Genomic DNA, 21,713 nt, shown 5'->3' on the forward strand with positions numbered 1-21,713 from the left:
TGTGTGTGTGTGTGTGTGTGTGTGTGTGTGTGTAGGTGTTTCTAGTGAAGAAGATCACAGGGCCGGATGCCGGCCAGCTGTACGCCATGAAGGTCCTGAAGAAAGCCACTCTGAAAGGTAGACAAACACACACACACACACACACACACACACACACACACACACACACACACACACACAGAAACAGAGAGAGGGAGAGAGACTGACAGACACTGAGTGAGAGAGGGGAGAGAGACAGCCTCAGAGACAGAGGGGAGAGAGAGGCATTCCATCAGTAGAACATGATGATACATGCAAGGTATTAGAGATCTACACAGCTGGAATAGAGCACTGCAGGAATGAGTCCAAGTAGCGCCTGGGTTTGTCAGGGGAAAAGTGAATGGGGTTTTAGAATGAGGATTTCAATGCATAAAATAAGGTCTGTGGTTAACAAAAGTTTATGGGAGCGCAGATTTGGGTTCAGCAGGATAATCTTCACAAACGTCAATAACTTTTATGACTTTTGGAACGTAAATGTGTTTTTTTAACGTGATTTTTAGAGAATGTTTCAAAAGGCATAAAAGTTATTCACGTTTGTGAAGATTATCCTGCTGAACCCAAATTCATGCTCCCATAAACCTTTGTTAACCACAGACCTTATTTGATGCATTTAAGTGGATTGTTTGTTTCCACCAGTTTGATGGTAACTCATTCTTACAACTACAAAAGTGTATGTAAAAAAAAATGGGTTAGCGGCCATATTGGTAGCCTATTTACTATGCAAAGTAGAGTGCTATGGATAGATTCAATCATAAATCTGAGTATTACAATGTGTTTCTAAAACTCAAAAACCATAAAATGGACACCGAGTTTGCTAAAAGCATCAACAGTTATGGTCAAACTCATATTCAAGTAGCTGCCATCTTGGAAATGTGCAGATTAGGGGTCCACACACATCTTCACTAGTAAAGATAAGCATTCCACCACCTTTCTAATGGTCAAAAAACATAAGATAGACACCAAGTCTGTATTTCTAGCTCATCTCTTTCAAAAGTTATAGCCAAAAGCTTTTTCGGACAGTGGTCATATTGGATTTGACCCCGGGGGTCATAGGCTCGGGCACTCTGGCTCAATTGTTAGAGCATGCCCTGGGCTAATTCTGGGCAAAATCTGGTGCTTTTAGACTTGATTTGCATGAGCCTCAAATGTCCCTAAGTCCCGCAACTATTATGTTTTGCATGGTGTTCTAAATCGAGTGATAACACACATTTAGCTACCATTGGTGCAATGCTCTCACATATTTTCTAACTCTAGAGATGTATACCTTGCCAAAAATCAATATGAGCATTATTCCCAACCCTTCTGGCCCATGGACTAATATGTAGATAGATTTCTTTTGCAAGATATTGAGAGTAAATTATACTTTTTTCAAATGTTTTTGAGTTTTACTATACCAAACCTGTTAAAATCATTAAAACAACCCTCTCAATCAATTCCTCATGCAGAAATCATACAGAAAAGTGGTGTCATTTGTCTCTGTATGACGTCTAGTTCAAAAGTTATGACCCTTATCCATTTTCATCAGACATCGCAATATGCCTGCAAAGATGGTCGCCAAACAGACCCATAGGACACTACGGGGTAACAACAAAATTTGTTTATTAGACACCTTGAGGAGTACAAAAATCTATGTTAGAAAAATATATCTTTCGGGTGCACGGACCCCGTTCCTACTGGACTAAAACTAGTATGAATGAATCTGATGTTTAACCCGTACATACGCCATCTGGTGGTGAAAGAAAATATAACACAGTCCTTCATTCAGTCTGTTCTCTCTCTTTCACCCTCTTTTTATTATTATGCCTTATGGATCCGGGTTGTCCGTCCGTCCGTCCGTCCGTCCGTCCGTCCGTCCGTCCGTACGTCCGTCCGTCCGTACGATGTTTGTTAACGCGATATCTGAGGAACGCCTGGACGGAATTTCATCAAATCTGCCTCAAACATCGACTTAGACTCAAGGATGATCTGATTAGATTTTGGTGGTCAAAGGTCAAAGGTCAAGGTCACTGTGACCTCTCGAACGCCATTTTCAAGCTTGTTAACGCGATATCTGAGGAACGCCTGGACGGAATTTCATCAAATTTGCCTCAAACATCGACTTAGACTCAAGGATGATCTGATTCGATTTTGGTGGTCAAAGGTCAAAGGTCAAGGTCACTGTGACCTGTCGAACGCCATTTTCAAGCTTGTTAACGCGATATCTGAGGAACGCCTGGACGGAATTTCATCAAATTTGCCTCAAACATAGACTTAGACTCAAGGATGATCTGATTAGATTTTGGTGGTCAAAGGTCAAAGGTCAAGGTCACTGTGACCTCTCGAACGCCATTTTCAAGCTTGTTAACGCGATATCTCAGGAATGCCTTGACGGAATTTAATCACACTTGTCTCAAACATCGACTTGGACTCAAGGATGAACTGATTACATTTTGGTGGTCAAAAGTCAAAGGTCAAGGTCACTGTGACCTCTCAAAAGCCATTTTCCAGCTTGTTAACGCGATATCTCATGAATACCTTGACGGAATTTCATCAAATTTGCCTCAAACATCTACTTAGACTCAAGGATGAGCTGATTAGATTTTGGTGGTCAAAAGTCAAAGGTCAAGGTCACTGTGACCTCTCAAACGCCATTTTCAAGCTTGTTAACGTGATATCTCAGGAATGCCTTGACGGAATTTAATCAAACTTGTCTCAAACATCGACTTGGACTCAAGGATGAACTGATTAGATTTTGCTGGTCAAAGGTCAAGGTCACTGTGACCTCTCAAATGCCATTTTCCAGCTTGTTAACGCGATATGTCACGAATGCCTTGACGGAATTTCATCAAATTTGCCTCAAACATCGCCTTAGACTCAAGGATGATCTGATTAGATTTTGGTGGTCAAAGGTCAAAGGTCAAGGTGAGCTCTCGAACACCGTTTTCAAGCTTGTTAACGCGATATCTCAGGAATGCCTTGACAGAATTTAATCAAACTTGTCTCAAACATCGACTTGGACTCAAGGATGAACTGATTACATTTTGGTGGTCAAAGTTCAAGGTCACTGTGACCTCTCACACACCCAATTTCCAAGCTCTGTAATGCAACATCACAGGAGCGCCTTGACGGAATCTCTTCCAATTTGCCTCAAATGGCGATTTGGACTCCAGAATGAACTAATGGCGGAGGCATAAGTCTGCGTTGCGGTCGTTCTAGTTTGGTTTTCTTTCTTTCTTTCTTTCTTTCTTTCTTTCTTTCTTTCTTTCTTTCTTTCTTTCTTTGTTTCTGTTAGGGATGCATGATGATATCGGCCGCTAAATAAAGGCTTTAAAATGAAATACGGGCATTGGCGTTTGGTATAGGTGGTGTAACTGCTGTTGTTGTGAAGGTGTGACTGTGGTTCTGTGTGCTACATGGCTAAGGGTTGGAGTGATCAGTGGATGAGTGTGTGGGATTTGACTGTTGTTGGGCTGCAGGTGTGGCGCTGTTGAGGACGGTGTGTGAAGTTAGCAGTTTAGGAATAGTGATGATATGACGCTTTATTTACGTCCAAATGCTTCACTAATAAAAAATATTGCATGTTTTACATAACGTAAGTTAAAGTAGTTTTCTTATTTTGCCCAGTGAATTGGTACATTTTGAAAAGCATTGTATTTATGTCTGCATCTGCCAGTGGGCCATCACCATAAGAGTAGGCATAATAATGTGTTAATTCCACTACAGGAGAGACTTGTTGTTCTCTGAAATTAGGTGAGCAGGAAATGTGAGCATATATCGGTATTGGCCAAAAGAGTTGGAAAGTATCTGCAAAACAATCCAATATGAAAAATCCAATAGCATCCCTAATTTCTGTCTTGTCCTCTCTTCTCTCTTCTGCTTCTCAGCTGTTTTCTTCTTCTCTCTCCTAGATTCAATTACTCATCCACTGCCATCTGGAAGCCTCTCGCCTGCCAAAATAGAAGAAGAGGGAGAGAGTGGGAGAGGGAGAGAGCGAGAGAGGGAGAGAGACAGAAAGGGGTAGAGACAGAGAGAGAGACAGAGAGGGGTAGAGAGAGAGGGGGAGAGAAATGAGAGAGACAGTTTTGTTTTGGCTTTTCAGCAAGTCCTTTATTATTAGTTGATGTATGTTTTTCCAATGTGTGTTTGTGTGCGTTTTCCAATGTGTGTGTGTGTGTGTGTGTGTGTGTGTGTGTGTGTGTGCGTGTGTGTGCGTGCATGCATGCGCGTGTGCGTCCAGTGCGGGACCGGGTCCGGACTAAGATGGAGAGAGATATCCTGGTGGAGGTCAACCACCCCTTCATCGTCAAACTTCACTACGGTGAGTCAGCCAATCACAGCCCTCCGCGGTGAGTCACCAACCCCACAAGACAGCCAATCAGAAGTCATTATTCCCCCGTTTAGTGGGCACTAACTGCACAGTTACTATCGTGCCTTACTTTGAATACAGAAAAGACCTGCTATTTATTGCTATGTTGCTATGTATTTTACCAAACAGCGAAGACTAAAAGAACGCCCACACATCTATGTGAATGGTCAGAAAATAAAAATTGTGGATGAATTTAAATATCTTGGGGTCATATTTGAGGCCGACCTATCTTTCAAAAAACACATTAAAAAATGGTCCATGTCTTGAAATATAACATTGCAAATTTCCGCCATATTAGAAATTCACTATCTACTGAGGCTGCCATGAGATATTCTAATGCTATGATATTATCTTATATACATTACTGTATGTCTTGTTGGACTCAGGCTAATAAAACGGCACTGAGCCCAATCCGTTCTCTATTATGGACAAGCTCTTAAAGTTTTGGATGGGAAACCTAGACAGTATCACCATTGTAACATACTTAGTAAATATAATTTATTAAACCGTGATCATTTAATTACGTTTTTTGACCTCCGTTTAATTTATAAAATACTCCACAATGCTGCCCCTCCACCATTGCAAACCTTTGTACAGTCCTGCTCTGAGATAAGAACTAGAGCATTAAGGTCTGCATCGAGAGGGGACTGTAACGTTCCTCTTCGCCCAGACTGCTTTCTGCTTTAAAGCAATAAAGGAGTGGAATAAGTTACCCAGTAATATAAAGAACTTTCCAACCTACAGTGGTTTCTCCCGTGAAGCTAAGAGGTGGTTCCTGAGCAACCAGTGTTGCTAGCACTAAACCACATGGTGGTACTGTCGTGTGTGTGTGTGTGTGTGTGTGTGTGTGTGTGTGTGTGTGTGTGTGTGTGTGTGTGTGTGTGTGTGTGTGTGTGTGTGTGTGTGTGTGTGTGTGTGTATGTGTGTGTGTGTGTGTGTGTGTGTGTGTGTGTGGCATCTGTATAGTTCAAGTTCAAGTTTATTTCGCCATTTGCATTCAAATTAGCATCAAAATGCATTGGAATTTTTTGTTCACAAGCCACACACAAAATATAAGAGCAGCACACATAGGACAGTACCAAAAAAAAGAACAGGGTAAAACATGGGTACAGTCAGCATGTCGGCTCAGTGCAACGGTTGTAAAAGGAATAAAAGTAAATAAAAGTAAGCGAAATGAATAAAATCAGATCAAATCAATAAAGTGCAATGTGCCTAAGTGCTATTCCGAGTAGCAAGTCCGTACATTAAGACCCGGATAAGAGATGTAAAAAAATAATAAAATAGAGTAATAAAAACAACAAAATACTTCAAACAATAATATAAAGTGCACTGGTGCTACTCATTTATTTAGGAAACGTACCGCCTCTGGGAAGAAGCTGTTTACCAGCCTACTTGTAGGAACCTTGTGCTTTGTTGTTCTGTCAGGGCAGCGCTCTCAGCGGTAGCATCTACCTGAAGGTAGCTGGGTGATGAGACCGTTGCCAGGGTGGCTGGGGTCCCTGATTATTTTCAGGGCCCTGTCACGGCACCTTTTAATATAGATGCATTTTACTGAAGGCAGATCAGCACCAATGATCCTCTGAGCTGTTCTCACTACTCTGTCAATAAGCGTACGGTCATCTATGGAACAGCTTCCATACCAAGCCGTTATGTTCCCCGTGAGGATGCTCTCGACGGTGGATCTGTAAAAATTGATCAGTGTCTTGATGGATACACCAGCTTTCTTTAGGCATCTCAGAAAGTATAGACGTTGTTGTGCCTTTTTTATAATTGAGGTACAATTAAGAGACCATTTAAGGTCCTTGAAGCTGTCCACGATTTCAACGTCAACATCATTTATGTTGATGGGAGTGTGTATAGATGTATTCATGTATGTATTCTATTTTTTTGTACTATTATCTATTTTGTACTAACCTGTGCCCTTTCCCTGTTTTTTACACTTTATGTATTTTATTGTTTTTTTTTTGTTTTTTTTACTCTGAATGGCCTCTGTATCCACCTGCCCAGGGACTCCAGATGGAAATTAGCCTATGGCTAAATCTGTTACAAAGCATCTCTTCCCGTATGGGGTTTAATGTTGTTGTTTTTTTATATGTCCCTGACAAATAAACAATAAACAATGAACAGTAGAAATGTTCAGCAAGCAGGAAACTTCTAAAATCTTCCCTCTACTTCCTTCCTTCCTTCCTCAGCCTTTCAGACAGAGGGGAAGCTGTACCTGATCCTGGACTTCCTGAGAGGAGGAGATCTCTTCACTCGTCTGTCCAAGGAGGTAAACCTCTTCCGCTTCACTTCAGTTTCAATTTAGATACACAACCAGTTCACTTTAGATACACAACCATTTTACTTTAGATACACAACCAGTTCACTTTACACAACCAGTTCACTTTAGATACACAACCAGTTCACTTTAGATACACAACCATTTTACTTTAGATACACAACCAGTTCACTTTACACAACCAGTTCACTTTAGATACACAACCAGTTCACTTTAGATACACAACCATTTTACTTTAGATACACAACCAGTTCACTTTACACAACCAGTTCACTTTAGATACACAACCAGTTCACTTTACACAACCAGTTCACTTTAGATACACAACCATTTTACTTTAGATACACAACCAGTTCACTTTACACAACCAGTTCACTTTAGATACACAACCAGTTCACTTTACACAACCAGTTCACTTTAAGGCCTAAACATGGTCGTCCGTCAGAGCCTCTCCCCGCCCTCCCCGTAGGACAGCGGGTGGAGCGCCGTCCTACGGGGAGGGGGCCCCGTCGGCTGACGGGGGCTGCTCGAAAATGTGACTTCACGGCGACGATACGTGCGTGACGTCAGCTGCAGGAGAGTTGTGATTGGCCGTTGCCCTGGCTCATCGTCGTAAAGTCGCATTTCAAAGCATGATGTTAGATTATAACGAACTAGTTGTGTGGCTTAGCCTTCCCAAATGTTGAGGGTCGTTTTTTAGAATTTAATACATAGAATTTGGAACGTTACATTCAATTTCATTCAGACTGCCTGGCACACAATCTCCGCCATTTTCACACGGAGCTTCCACAGGAGGGAGGGAGGGAGGGCATAGTGGCGTCCGAGCATGTAGGGCTAGCTGGCGCCGGCAGACGGCGAGACGGCTCCAATTCGAGGCGGACGGACGACCATGTTTAGGCCTATAGATACACAACCAGTTCACTTTAGATACACAACCATTTTACTTTAGATACACAACCAGTTCACTTTACACAACCAGTTCACTTTAGATACACAACCAGTTCACTTTACACAACCAGTTCACTTTAGATACACAACCAGTTCACTTTACACAACCAGTTCACTTTAGATACACAACCAGTTCACTTTACACAACCAGTTCACATTAGATACACAACCAGTTCACATTAGATACACAACCAGTTCACTTTACACAACCAGTTCACTTTAGATACACAACCAGTTCACTTTACACAACCAGTTCACTTTAGATACACAACCAGTTCACTTTAGATACACAACCATTTTACTTTAGATACACAACCAGTTCACTTTAGATACACAACCATTTTACTTTAGATACACAACCAGTTCACTTTACACAACCAGTTCACATTAGATACACAACCAGTTCACTTTAGATACACAACCATTTTACTTTAGATACACAACCAGTTCACTTTACACAACCAGTTCACATTAGATACACAACCAGTTCACTTTAGATACACAACCATTTTACTTTAGATACACAACCAGTTCACTTTACACAACCAGTTCACTTTAGATACACAACCAGTTCACTTTACACAACCAGTTCACATTAGATACACAACCAGTTCACTTTACACAACCAGTTCACTTTAGATACACAACCAGTTCACTTTAGATACACAACACACAAGGAAATGCAAACTGCAGCTTAGCCAGAAATATCTCATCCTAAAGAACAAGTGCAAACCTTGAAGCCCATGGTGCAGTGGTGTTGGCCATTCAGCTTTATCGCACCACCCCCCCACCACCCACATCCCCCCCAGTCTAGCCCCTCCACCTACCCACCCCTCAACTCCCGACTCTCTACCACATTCCTATCCCTAGCTAGGGCCCCTTTTTCCACTCAACTCATGAAATGTCCATGACTTAGTGACTGATTGACTGAGTGTCCTGACTTTTCCATCCCCTGACCCCGCTGGCCCGAGCATTGTGGGAATAAGAGTGCAGAAAACAAATCAAGATTGATTGATTGATTGAATTTATTATCTATCTAATAATTGGACTATCGTCTGTCTCTCTCTCTCTGTCTCTCTCTCTGTCCTTCGCATATCTCGAGAATCGACTTGAAACTCGGGGGGTGCCGGTGCGCTGATGGCGCCTGTTTCCATCCCTGTTTCCGTGCGATTCGGATGCGAAACACGTTCGATATTTGAACATTTGTCTTCAGTTCTGCGCTCCTTCAAGCTGCAACTGATCTGGCCGTAGGGTCGTTGATAGGAGATGAGAACAGTCAATGCAGGGTCGTTAAGTAAGTCAACATGGACTCCTTGAGAGTGAATGGCTGGGGGGGGGGGGGGTTAAGTAAACATGAGAGAGAGGGCAGCATGAAATGAGGAGAGAATGGTAGGAGAACATGTATTTGTAAGCTGAATAAGCAGCATTAATATTCAAGTCTGCCATGCGTAAAATCAAGGGGAAATAATCAGTAGAGCTCAGTGATCTTAGTTATTAGAGATTTTTACGTGGCTATAATGGTAGGCTATAATGACTCATGCATTCAGAAATAATATCCTCTAGGGCAGTGGTTGACCCCCAGGCGTCCATGGCACTTTGCCAGGGGGTCCGCGAAAAGTTTTCAGGGAAAAAAACCCCACAACATTTTGTGTGTGCAAAAGCTTCATAGTTCAACGAAAATATGTTATGCTTTAGTTTAAATCTAAAATGGTTCATGGATAACATTCTAATCTGACAAACCTATCAATTTAAATGTCAAGCACGTCACCGTGGAGACAAGCTCAGCCCAAAATCACAAATCAGAATGAGGGGGTCCCCGGTATATTTTCTATCTTATAAGGGGTCCTTGGCTGAAAAACATTAAGAGAACCTCTGCTCTAAGGCAACACCACTTCCAGGAACCCCCATCCTGTGTAAGTAGGGTTCCCAGAGTAAAACCTGGCCATTTCCACCATTGCTTATGGATGAGCATCATCGGCTGCATGCCATCGAGAACCGTTGGTCGGATCGAATTCAAACTTTGGGAGTGTGCCCTATTGTGCATTGCGGTGCCCTGTAATTCGGCATAGCACCACCTACTGGCAACATACAAAATTTGGTTTATCTCAAGAACCGTTCGTCCGATCTATTTCAACTTTGGGGAGTGCGCTGATGGGAACTCGACACAGTGCAGTGCCGAATTCCGTGCAATTCAGCACAGCGCCACCTATTGGCCACACAAAAAGTCGTATCTTGAGAACTGTTTGTCCGATCGACTTCAGACTCGAGGAGTGCGCTTAGGGGGACTCAAGGAAGTGCAGGGAGCTGAATTCTGTGCAAGTTGGCATAGCGCCACCTACTGGCAACACAAAAAGCGCTTTATCTCCATAGCCATTCATCTGATCGACTTCAAACTTCAAACTCGGGGAGTGCGCTTAGGGGGACTCAACGGAGTGCAGGGAGCTGAATTCCGTGCAATTTGGCATAGCGCCACCTACTGGCAACACAAAAAGCGGTTTATCTCGATAGCCATTCATCTGATCGACTACAAACTTGGGGAGTGTGCTGCTGGGAACCTGACATAGTGCAGTGCCCAATTTTGTGCAATTTGGCACAGCACCACCTACTGGCAACACACAAAGTGGTTTATCTTGAGAACCGTTCATCCGATTGACTTCAAACTTGGGGAGTGTGCTCCTGGGAACTCGGAAGTAGTGTGGCGCTGAATTTCTTGCAAATCTTGTAATTTCCTGCACCACCTACTGGCAACACAAAAAGCAGTTTATCTCGAGAAACATTTGATTGACTTCAAACTTGGGAAGTGCGCTGCTCGGACCCCGATGGAGTGCGGTGCCGCATTTCATGCAATTTGGATTTATTCCAGGACTGTCTGTATGTCTGTCCTTCGCGTATCTTGAGAACCGATTGTCGGATCGACTTCAAACTTGCGCTTAGCCTCTTGCATGGCACCGTAACCCCGGCGTTACGTTTCTGATTTTTTGCTGTTCATCTGTCATTTATGTGATTAACTCATTCACCGCCAAAGACGTCTTTGACGTGTTATCAGAAATAGCCCTCCCCGCCAATGACGTGTTTGACGTGTTTTTGTTTTTATGAGTGCAGCGCTTAGTTCAAACACTTCCCCAGCCTGTCACACAGACACATGTCCCTAACCTCAAAGTCAAGCCGACAGCACGTTATCAAACACATACCGCAGCTGTTGTTTGAAACGAGGAAGAAGGAGGAAAAGAGGAAAAACAGAGAAACGCGCTTCCTTGTAGAGAGGAAAAAACGCCATTGAAACGCCGCTCGGCGCGCTGCACTGCTGCCTTGCTGCAGCCTGCAGCAAGGCGAGCAGTGCAGGGCGAACCTGGATTGCCTAGTCAAACCCGTGACGAACATGATCGATCCGGTTCCAGCAGCGCCTGGTCCCAAAGCCAAGCCGTTCCTGTGTCGTGTCGCAGCATTCGTCCCAGCCCGAACGAGAGGAGGAAAACGAGCAGAGGCAGAGGAGGCAAAACGCTGATGGGGAAGGAGGGGGAAGGAGGTGCGGGGGAAGGAGGTGCGATCTAGCAGCAGCTGTGGACAGAACTCTCTCTCTGTGTGTGTGTGTGTGTGTGTGTGTGTCTGTGTCTGTGTGTGTCTGTCTGTCTGTCTGTGTGTCTGTCTGTCTGTCTGTCTGCACACTCACTCACACTGAGCAAACTGTATTGTTGAATGTAAAAAAAGCACTTCATATATATATATATATATATATATATTTTTTGTCATTTGTGTCATAATGAATAATATTTACATGTCTGATGTCAATACAGTTCAAAATAAAAGAATTGAGAGCGAGTTCTGCCTGAGATTGTATGATTTACATAAACGCCATTTTCTGCAATTTCTTTTCTCAGAGAGACCTTTTGGGTGAAAACAGGGTGTATATAAATGGCTATAAGTAGAGTACAGAACATGCTAAAAGCTCACTTTTTTTTTCCTGGTGAACCCAGAGACGTACATCTTCATTTTGAGGTATTGCAAATCACTTTGGTGCTAATAGATAATTTACTGTGGGTCTTGAAAGATGACCAACAATTATGAAAATCTTTGGCCTGTGCTAAATATTGGCAGTCCTAAACTGGCCATGAATGAGTTAATTAGGTAGTTAATTCTGAACAATGCTGTTCATGCTACATACCAAATTTACCGGCTGAATCTTGCGCATCGAACCATGTCTTCCTTTTTCAGATCAGATCAACACAGCAGAAGTTATAGCTGTCTTTGTACAAAGACAAAGACAACATTTCAGATTATTTGGCTTTTTCAAATGGCTTTTTATAATGGCTTTTTGGAAATCCGCCTAGGTATCTCCATACAAAAACCAGTGCCAAATACTCATGTTTTGGTATTTTTTCATCTTCTTTGAGTTGGGATGTGGTAAGGCCTGTGGCTATGTCTCCATTGGGTTTCTAGCCATAAATACAACAACCACAGGTAACTGTTTACACTCTAAAAGTGTTTTTTATTCTAGGCGAGAATCAACCACTGTGTTTGAGCTGGTGTTACTCAGGGTCAGTAACACTTAAGCCATTTTCACACATGCCTACAGGAAAATGACCTGTTAATCAATATCGGCCATTTCCCGGAATCTCCCTTCACACCTGAGCGCCGCATGTGTGAATATAGTCGTCAAATAGCCTGTATGTTTGGGGGCGGGGGGCGGGGGGGGGGGGGGGGGGGGGGGGGGGGGCTTATTTTGGGGGTCGGCAAAACTCCGATGGTGAAATAAGTTCGCTTGTCACACAATAAATCACACTCGTTTGACTTAAGAATATGTTGTATCCTTCACATTCGCGCATGGGCTGCAGTGCAGAGTATTACCAGGCAGCGTCAAGCCAGCGTAATACTTGTGTCCCTTATCGCGGCATACTGCTCTTCTGACTGGCTCGAAACTGGTGAAATGTCTGCGATGACGGGGGAACGCTTATACCGGAAAACAACTTTCACACATGAAGACATTAGACCGCTTTCCGGTCATTTAGCGGTAAAAAGCGCATGTGTGAAAACGGCTATAGAGTCATTCTGACACTTGGAACAGAAACTTCAAAGTCCTACCTTTCAGAAAAGGTCAGGCAGTTGTCTGTAACCCTAGCGGTTCAGCCACAGTAAGCATTTTAGTTTGGGTATGTCGTTTTCACCATTTTCTTCAGAAATAGGTGGCTTTAGAAGAGGTTAGGGGGACCTGACAGAGTGCAGTGTGTGTGCCGGGGGGAAGCGCCCACGGGGTGGTGCATGGGGGAACGGGCACTGCACTAGTGGATAAAAAGACAGCAAATCCAAGGGATGTCCAGCATGGTCCTTGGTCTTAAAAACAGGACATACAATTACACATTACATAGAATGAACAACAGATAAATCAGAAATATAGAAAAACGAGAGAATACAAGCAATAAACGTTCAGAAACAAGTTAGACAAAAGGCTCCACCCACTACTCTAGCTAATTTTTTCAGAAGGTTCTTAAAACCGCTCAAAGAATTTGCAGTCTTAATTTCGTTCAGGATTAGGCATGGACATTTTGAATACATTTCCATAATCGAAATTAGGGAAAATTAACGATCAATTATCGATTATCGATAGCATAATAATAATAATATTAATAATATTATTATTATTATTATTATTTTACTCTGGTAATAACATTGCGCGTTCTCGCCCGGCTATAATGGCGATGCTGCTGTGTAGTAAGAATATCAGACACTAGCGCTGTGGCCTGTGACTACTAAACAAAGCTAGCTAGGCTACTGTACTCACATTTTGAAAGTAGGACTCAGCTCACCGGCCGCGGCTTCCAGGCTTATAAACTCGTGACAAAAACCTCCTCATCTGTCCTGATGCTCGAGTTCCATCCAGCTGCTCTCAGTCCGACGCGTGGATAGTATTATTTGCCACGAGATGTGTGTGAATTGATTCAGGTGGGCGTTAGCGCCCTGCTAAGCATTTGCAGGACGACGCTTAGCAGCTATAAGCTAGTTGAGTCCATGCCCACCCATGCTGACTGCTGCTACTTCATAGTTCATAACGTTATAAACAAATAAAACGACTTGAATTCACTTAAACATGTGTACCGTTACTCACACTTGGTTGAAAATTAGGATAGAAGTGTACGAAGTTTCATCTTTGTAACGGGCTCAATGAGGTCTGCAGACCACTGGGTGCGTTTGTTTGTGTCCCCGGCGCCTGCCAGTGTGAATTCCCTATGTTAAAACAGTGTTGTTGACACAAAGGGCCCCGCCCAGCCAGAAAACTAGAGACATACGAAACTCCACCTCATTACCAGTATCTTTTGACCAACCAATCCGTTTGCTGTGCTGAAACAACCTGTTTAGAAATGACGTGTGTGCGTGCGTGTGTGCGTGTGTGTGTGTGTGTGTGTGTGCGTGTGTGCGTGTGTGCGTGCATGTGTGTGTGCGTGCGTGTGGTCCAGGTGATGTTCACAGAGGAGGATGTGAAGTTCTACCTGGCTGAGCTGGCTCTGGCCCTCGACCACCTGCACAGCCTTGGCATTATTTACAGAGACCTCAAACCAGAGAAGTAGGCGGCACACACACACGTGCTCACACACACACACACACGTGCTCACACACACACACAGACCCTTATGCTGTGTTATAAATGTTTGCTTGTGAGCATTTCCTTTTAAATCTAAAAGCATTTCTGTTATTTCAGCATTCTGCTCGATGAGGACGGCCACATCAAGCTTACCGGTGAGTAATATGACACCTCGTGTGTGTGTGTGTGTGTGTGTGTGTGTGTGTGTGTGTGTGTGTGTGTGTGTGTGTGTGTGTGTGTGTGTGTGTGTGTGTGTGTGTGTGTGTGTGTGTGTGTGTGTGTGTGTGTGTGTGTGTGTGTGTGCGCGTGTGCGTGCGTGCGTGCCATGTCGCCTGTGACGACCCCCCTTCTCCCCCCTCAAACTAGAGCTGTGTTGTGAGACTCAACTCATGTCAAAGAGAAAGGCCTTTTTAAAAGCCTTTGTTCAACTCTCAGCCCTTTTGTAGCTTCTAACTGAATCTCTGTGCTTTGAAGTTTCTCTCCTGTGTTTCTGTTTGCTTTATTTTACCGTTCCTCGACCGTTTTCAGCCCTATCGGAGCCGTGTTATGTTACTGCTGAGCTGATGAAAACATTTCCTACTGCTGCGGCTTCATATTTTTATCTCTGAATATTGAGATGACCGCTACGATGCATACTTACACTAAGACAAATTCCTCATATGTAATCTTGCATATTGTGGCAATAAAAGTGAATCTGGGGTGCCACGCTGCGCCAGCTGACAGGCCACCACATTTGTATGGAAAAAGGGTACTTGTCCTGCCAACTCTCTTGTCCTGCTTGTTGTCCTGCATCCAGTTTGTGATCTGTCTTGTAGTGTTGCCGTCCATTGATGTCTGCATTGTCCATGCATGATGTCCGCTTTGTGCCCTAGTGTGGATGCTTTTATTGTAGGTGTACCTGTTGTAGATACTGTATGTTTAAGCAATATCACACGAGAGGGAGTGCATTGTTGGCTAATATTGGCACTGCTGTGATTCGGTCGCAGGCACGAGGCCGCAGGCCGAGTGCCGTAGATAATCACAGCAGTGCCAATATTAGACAACAATGCACGACCTCGAGTGTGATATTGCTTTTATACAACAGTTCTATTAAACAAAGCTGATTAAAAAAATGACAAAAAGCTGAGAAAATAGATGATTTCTGTATTTATTCCTCCGCCAACAAAAATAGTCCCCCCAGCTTTCCCTTTGCAGAAAATGTAGCCTAATCAGCCTAATTAACTGCAGGCTGTCTACTCTACTACTGTCTACTCTAGAGCTGTGAAGCACTTTGTTGATTAGGGCAGCTGTGAAGCGGAGTGATCTACACACAGTGAAGCGCCAGTGCATTATCGTGAAATATAGGCACTCGTAGCATCCCTCTTGTCCAATCAAATTGCTCGGCCGGAACTACCTGTTGTATAATCTGCATTAGTGTCATGCTATGTTTATTTGTGCCTTTGTTCTCTCTGCATGACATTGGTCTAACCAGTCTTTTATCTTTTATTGTATCTTCTGAGTCACTAGTATTTTTTTATCTTGTAACACATGCATTTAAATTTCTTGAAATTTCAGGCTGCCTTGCAACATCTGGCCAGGGACAGCAGTTAACTAGCCGTCCAGGCTAACTCTGGCTCACTTACAGTTTTACTGTTGATTGGTGTGCATTGTCCCTGTGAAATAAACTAATAAATGAAATGAAAATGAAATGTTACTGATTTCGTGTGTGCTGCAGACTTCGGCCTCAGTAAGGAGTCGATAGACCATGAGAACAAGGCATACTCGTTCTGTGGGACGGTGGAGTACATGGCTCCAGAGGTGGTGAACAGGCGAGGACACACGCACAGCGCCGACTGGTGGTCGTACGGCGTGCTCATGGTGAGAGATGCCGCTCCCCTGTCACACTCGCTCACATGCTGTAGTGTGTATATACTGTAGTATAGATGCTGCTCACACTCACTCACATGCTGTAGTGTGTATATACTGTAGTATAGATGCTGCTCACACTCACTCACATGCTGTAGTGTGTATATACTGTAGTATAGATGCTGCTTACACTCACTCACATGCTGTAGTGTGTATATACTGTAGTATAGATGCTGCTCATACTCACTCACATACTGTATTTTATTTTATTTATTTATTTATTTCAGGGACAGTGCAACATTAATGAACATTTGCATGTAAATGTGCCGGATTATAGCCTTAGCTAATTTCCATCCGTAGTCCCTCGACAGGTGAGGTACAAAAAAGTTTAAAAAGAAGAAATAGAAAAATTAGTGCATACATAGGGCATACATAACTGACAGGGATACAATGTAAGTGACACATACATACACATAAGGTAGAAAGGAGAGGAGACATACATATTCACGATGGAGGCATTTAACTTTGCAATTCAAGTGGGCACATACAGACCTTCAGTTCCGGTATGTAATACAAATAAAACAAAAACAGGAAACATTAGGGACATTGACCAAGGTGGACATAGAACTTTCAAAGATATACATATACAAAAACAACACATGAAACAAAAGGGTTTAAATATGGTCGCAGTTTTGATTTGATCTGAGCCATGACTTTAACAGCCCCTTAAAGGTGTGAACACTGCTACTCTCTCTGACTGACATTGGTAGGCTATTCCATAATTTGCTACCCCTGTAGGACAAAACATTTTGTCTGACAGAGGACCGTCTCAGAGGTAGTTCACAGTCGCCTGTAGTGTGTATATACTGTACTTAAGCAAAATCACACGAGAGGGAGTGCGGTTGTTGGCTAATATCGGCTAATATCGGCACTGCTGTCGGTCATTATTTTGCCAGTAATCACCGGCTCACTATACATTATCCCGCTTAGAACACGGCCTACAACTAAATTATTTCAGTAATCTGACAAAAATAATTATTCAAATAGATTTTTTAATAGCGTTTTCAACGACAAAGCGGTTTCATTCGTAATTGGCACACAAGACACCACAGCTGCAACTGGTTGGCCTAATTAGTAGTGTCTGCAGACAAAATGCTCTTATAAACTGATTAACACATTGACTGCCAGACGTTTTTTTTTGCTGTAGGTAGCTTCTGCCAAGCCGTTTTTTGAGGATTATGGCTCATTTTATAAGAGCCGAGGATTCGTTTCAGCTTGGAGTTTGTGAACATACAATATCTCAAAAGTACTAATAGAATGTGTACTTTCTCTGTCTAAAAGAGTTAGTTTGTAGAGTTAGTAGTTATGTAAGCATTAGCAGTTGAATACAGCATGGTTTTAGCGTGAAAAAGAATATTCAGAGATAAACGGCTTTTTGTGAAATTGGATGGAACTGTCACTTTAACCATTAATTTTTGGCTCTCTCTCTCTCTCTCTCCCTCCCCCTCTCGCTCTCTCTCTCTCTCTCCCTCCCTCTCGCTCTCCCTCCCTCTCTCTCTCTCTCTCTCTCTCTCTCTCTCTCTCCCTCCCTCTCGAGTTGCTTCAACTCCGCCCTCCGTGGGCGGACAAGCTTGTCACCAGTCAGTGCTTTGCTGCTCTCCTGTGCCTGCATGTCTGGGCCGCTGTTTGAGGAAGTCGGGATGGACTCGCTCGTTTGGAGTTTTGGTTGAGAGAAGCTTTTGCGATTCTGGTCATATTTATGCTGCGTGTTTCAAAGTGTGTTCCTCCACCTGTAATCTATCACCTGATCATAGTAGATCGGCTGAATCTATTATGTAAATTTGCAATCCCGCATCGCCAGCAATCAGCGCGAAAAGGAGAATGGCTGGGCTGAGAATGGCTTGACAAGTTAAAAAAATGCTTTCCTTTCTCTAGCCAGGAGAGCACTGTTGCCACTTAGTGGGTCGGTGGAATGGGTTGTAAACGTTCGGTGGCTCCAATAATTATATAAGAGATGTAAAAGGCTTAGATGCACAACCCACCGTCAAAAAAAAAAAATCGATGCCAAAAACGTGTAAACACGTTGTTGGCAGGGAACAGCTGGATTCTGAAAACGTGTTCATACGTTGTTGGCAGTGAATGTGTTAATCCAGGTGTGGCAGAGCAGCGGTCGGTTGTCGAGAAATAATGACCGGTGAATCTTGTTGATTGACCAATCAGAATCGAGTATTCAAGAGAGCCGTGTTCTAAGCAGAATAATGTATAGTGAGCCGGTGATTACGGGGGAAATAATGACCGACAGGTGAATGATTGAGCCCGACGCGCAGCGGAGGGCTTAATGATTCACCTGAAGGTCATTATTTCCAGTAATCACCGGCTCACTATACATTATTCTGCTTAGAACACGGCCTACAACTAAATCATTCAATAATCTGACAAAAAAGAATTATTCAAATAGATTTTTTAATAGCGTTTTCAACGACAAAGCGGTTTCATTCGTAATTGGCACACAAGACACCACAGCTGCAACTGGTTGGCCTAATTAGTATTGCCACTCTGCGTCTCTGTCTGCTGACAAAAGGCTCTTATCAACTGATTAATCCAGGTGTGCCTAATCATTGTCGTGAGTGTTGACACAGCTGGATTAATCAGTATAACCAGCAGCAGAGCAGCGGTCGGTTGTCGAGAAATAATGACCGGTGAATCTTGTTTATTGACCAATCAGAATCGAGTATTCAAGAGAGCCGTGTTCTAATTAAGCAATATATCACGAGAGCAAGTGTGTTGTGTTGAATATATCACACTGATAAGCTGTTATCCCACGAGGCCGCAGGCCGAGTGGGATAACAGCTTATCAGTGTGATATATTTCACAACACACGCTGCTCGAGTGCTATATTGCTTTTATAAAAGGGTTCCAAGTATAATAATATAATAATAATAACACTATAAGTCCGACTGGCATTTTATTCTGATAGTCAGTTGAAACACTACTGAAGGCGGGACCTCTAGCAAGAAGATAGACGTGCGGGTGATTTGATTGGATCGTTCTGGAGACTGAAGTCGACATTGGCCAATCCGGCGCTTGCTGAGAGCAAAGCCCGACCAGGGGCCGGTTGCACCAATGGCGGCGATTGAGCCAGAAAGACAGTCTGAATGAAATTGAATGTAACGTTCCCAATTCTATGTATTAACTTCTAAAAAACTAACGGCAACATTTTGGAAGGCTAAGCCACACAACTAGTTAGTTATAATCTAACGTCGTGCTTTCAAAGACAGCGAACTGGCGGTGTTACGACGAACACGGCTCAGTTGACCGCAGTTACGACGATGACGGTCAAAAAGGTCTCCGCGGAGATCTCTGTTACAGGCAGTTAAGACCAGTGTCAACCGGCCCCAGAGCCATATGCCGACACCAAGTAACGTACTTTTAGTAAGAGAGTTGCGCCATCATGCGTCCATAATGACTCATTGTACAAAGACTTGAAGGACTAGTGACCCTCCATACAGCAGATCAGGAGAAAGCTGTTTGGCTCGAGCTCAGCGCTGCCATTTAGTAAGAGAGTTGCCATGGTAACCAATAACCCATGGCCATGGGTTATTGAACTCGGTTACTGGAATTATACAATGGCTGTGAACCAATCAGATTGCTTGATTTGAGGTACCCATTTTATAATGTAGTATAGATGCTGCTCACACTCACTCACATGCTGTAGTGTGTATATACTGTAGTATAGACGCCACTCACTGTTCACACTCACTCACATGCTGTAGTGCAGGGGTTCCCAAACGTTTCCCTCCAAGTACCACTACGTACCAAACCAAATTTCCCAAGGACCACTTCCACTATTGCATTTAACCATGCAATAGCAGTAGAAAGGCTAAATAACAATATAAGGCTACTAGGTGGTTCAAAATGGACACACACGGACACTCACACACACACACCTGCCAACATTAGGCTGTGAAAAAGAGGACCCCTTTGAAAATGTTTTTTTCCCCTCACCAAAATGTAGCCTACATTTGGAGTGTTATTTAGCTACCTTCCTGACAAGCTAGCATATCATGGTTGGTACAAATCGATTCCTTAGGTCTTCTAGTTTCATATGATACCAGAAACCTCACTCTGGCTTTTAAAACTGAGCCTGCTGCAGCCTCTGAAAGTAAATGTTCAAAATTGTGATATTTCTCAAACATCGCGATATTTCCGAAAATCGGCCCAATCCGGCTACTTCTCAGGGTTAATGTGTATAACGTAAAAACTGTTGCCTATAAAAAAATATCCAATTCTCTGGCGGACCACAGTTTGGGAACTGTAGTGACGTCAGGCATCATTATGGGGGCTCAGTGGAGAATGATCTGTTAGTTAAAGGGATAGTTCAAATGATTTGACATGGGGTCGTATGAGGCACTTATCAGTGTATTACCTACAGTAGATGGCGGGCGGTGCCCCCCAGTTTGGAGAAACAGAGTAGTCCCAGGACGGAAGCAAAGCAATGAACTGCTGTGAGTGGGGTCACCAGCAAAACGTCTTGTAGCCACATAAAAGAAGGCCCACCTAAAAAAAACAATTTCAGTTTAAGTGTACCCTATGGGCTCTATCTTCCCAAAAGCGCTAATTTAGCGTTTGCGCTCGTTTATAATTAGTTTATAATATAATTGTACTGGGCATTGGCTGCCACAAGCCAAAGCAGGCGTTTCAGCACTAAAATTTGATGATAGATGGTGTAGGAGCCATATCAGTGTTTAACACATTCACTGCCAGCCTTTTTTTTTTTTTACTGTAGGTAGGTTCTGCCAGAGGGTTTTTTTGAGGATTCTGGCTCATTTTACAAGAGCCGAGGATTATTTTCTGCTTGGACTTTGTGAACACAAAGTTCACAAAAGTACTAATAGAATGTGTGCTTTCTCTGTCTAAAAGAGTTTGTTTGTAGAGTTAGTAGTTATGTAGATATTAGCCGTTGAGTACAGCATGGTTTCAGCGTCTGAGAGTGAAAGCTGAGATAATCGCAGTTTTGTGAAATTCAATCAAACAGGCAGAACAGTCACTTTAACCATTTATTTTTGGCATCAGTGAGAGATCAGACATCTAAACAATATAGTTCTGAACGCCCTCTCCTTCAAACTCCTCCCTCCGTGGGCGTGTCTGGTGGCTTTCAGCAGCGTTCATCACAAGCGAGTGTTCTGCTGCTGCTGCTGCTGCTGCGAGTTTGAGCAGCCTCCCTCCCTGGCAGCGAGTGTGGATAGGGCTCACTTGTTTCTTGGGTTTGAGAGCTTTGATGAAGCTTTGTGCGATTCTAGGCTTTATGCTGCGTGTTTCAAAGTGTGTTTTCCACCCAGTCTATTTTTGGAATCCCCCACCGCCAGCTCCCAGCGCGATAATGCGCGAAAGTGAAAGCGTTTTCGCCAATCCATTTTACAGTAGAGAATGGTTTCCTCGCGCGTTACCCTACAGTTTTGGCTCTGCTTTTCCTAGTGTGGAGAGCACTGTCGCCACTTAGTGGGTCCGTGGAATGGGTTGTACACGTTCGCTGACTCCAATATTTTTATAGGAGACGTGGGGAGCGTTGATCCACGTCCCACCGTCAAATTTTTTTTTTTTTTTTAAGCCGAGATAACTCGTCATTGGCAGTGAACCGTTGGATTCTGTAAGCCGAGATATCTCGTCAATGGCAGTGAACG

At 43.3% G+C, this 21,713-nt stretch overlaps 1 protein-coding gene across 2 annotated transcripts in view; it reads left to right on the top strand.

Moving 5' to 3' along the window:
• The window catches only part of rps6ka3b (ribosomal protein S6 kinase, polypeptide 3b), a 124,911-nt gene that overhangs the window by 68,967 nt on the left and 34,231 nt on the right, over positions 1–21,713 (top strand). For both annotated transcript variants that reach the window (XM_083659414.1, XM_083659415.1), the window contains exons 4-9: positions 36–117; positions 4,256–4,336; positions 6,577–6,656; positions 14,063–14,169; positions 14,305–14,342; positions 15,902–16,044. In XM_083659414.1, the coding sequence (XP_083515540.1) occupies positions 36–117; positions 4,256–4,336; positions 6,577–6,656; positions 14,063–14,169; positions 14,305–14,342; positions 15,902–16,044 (531 nt within the window). The remainder of the gene's footprint in view (positions 1–35; positions 118–4,255; positions 4,337–6,576; positions 6,657–14,062; positions 14,170–14,304; positions 14,343–15,901; positions 16,045–21,713) is intronic.

The sequence above is a fragment of the Poromitra crassiceps genome (genome assembly GCF_964638095.1).
Source record: "Poromitra crassiceps genome assembly, chromosome: 2".
NCBI classification, from domain to species: Eukaryota; Metazoa; Chordata; class Actinopteri; order Beryciformes; family Melamphaidae; genus Poromitra; species Poromitra crassiceps.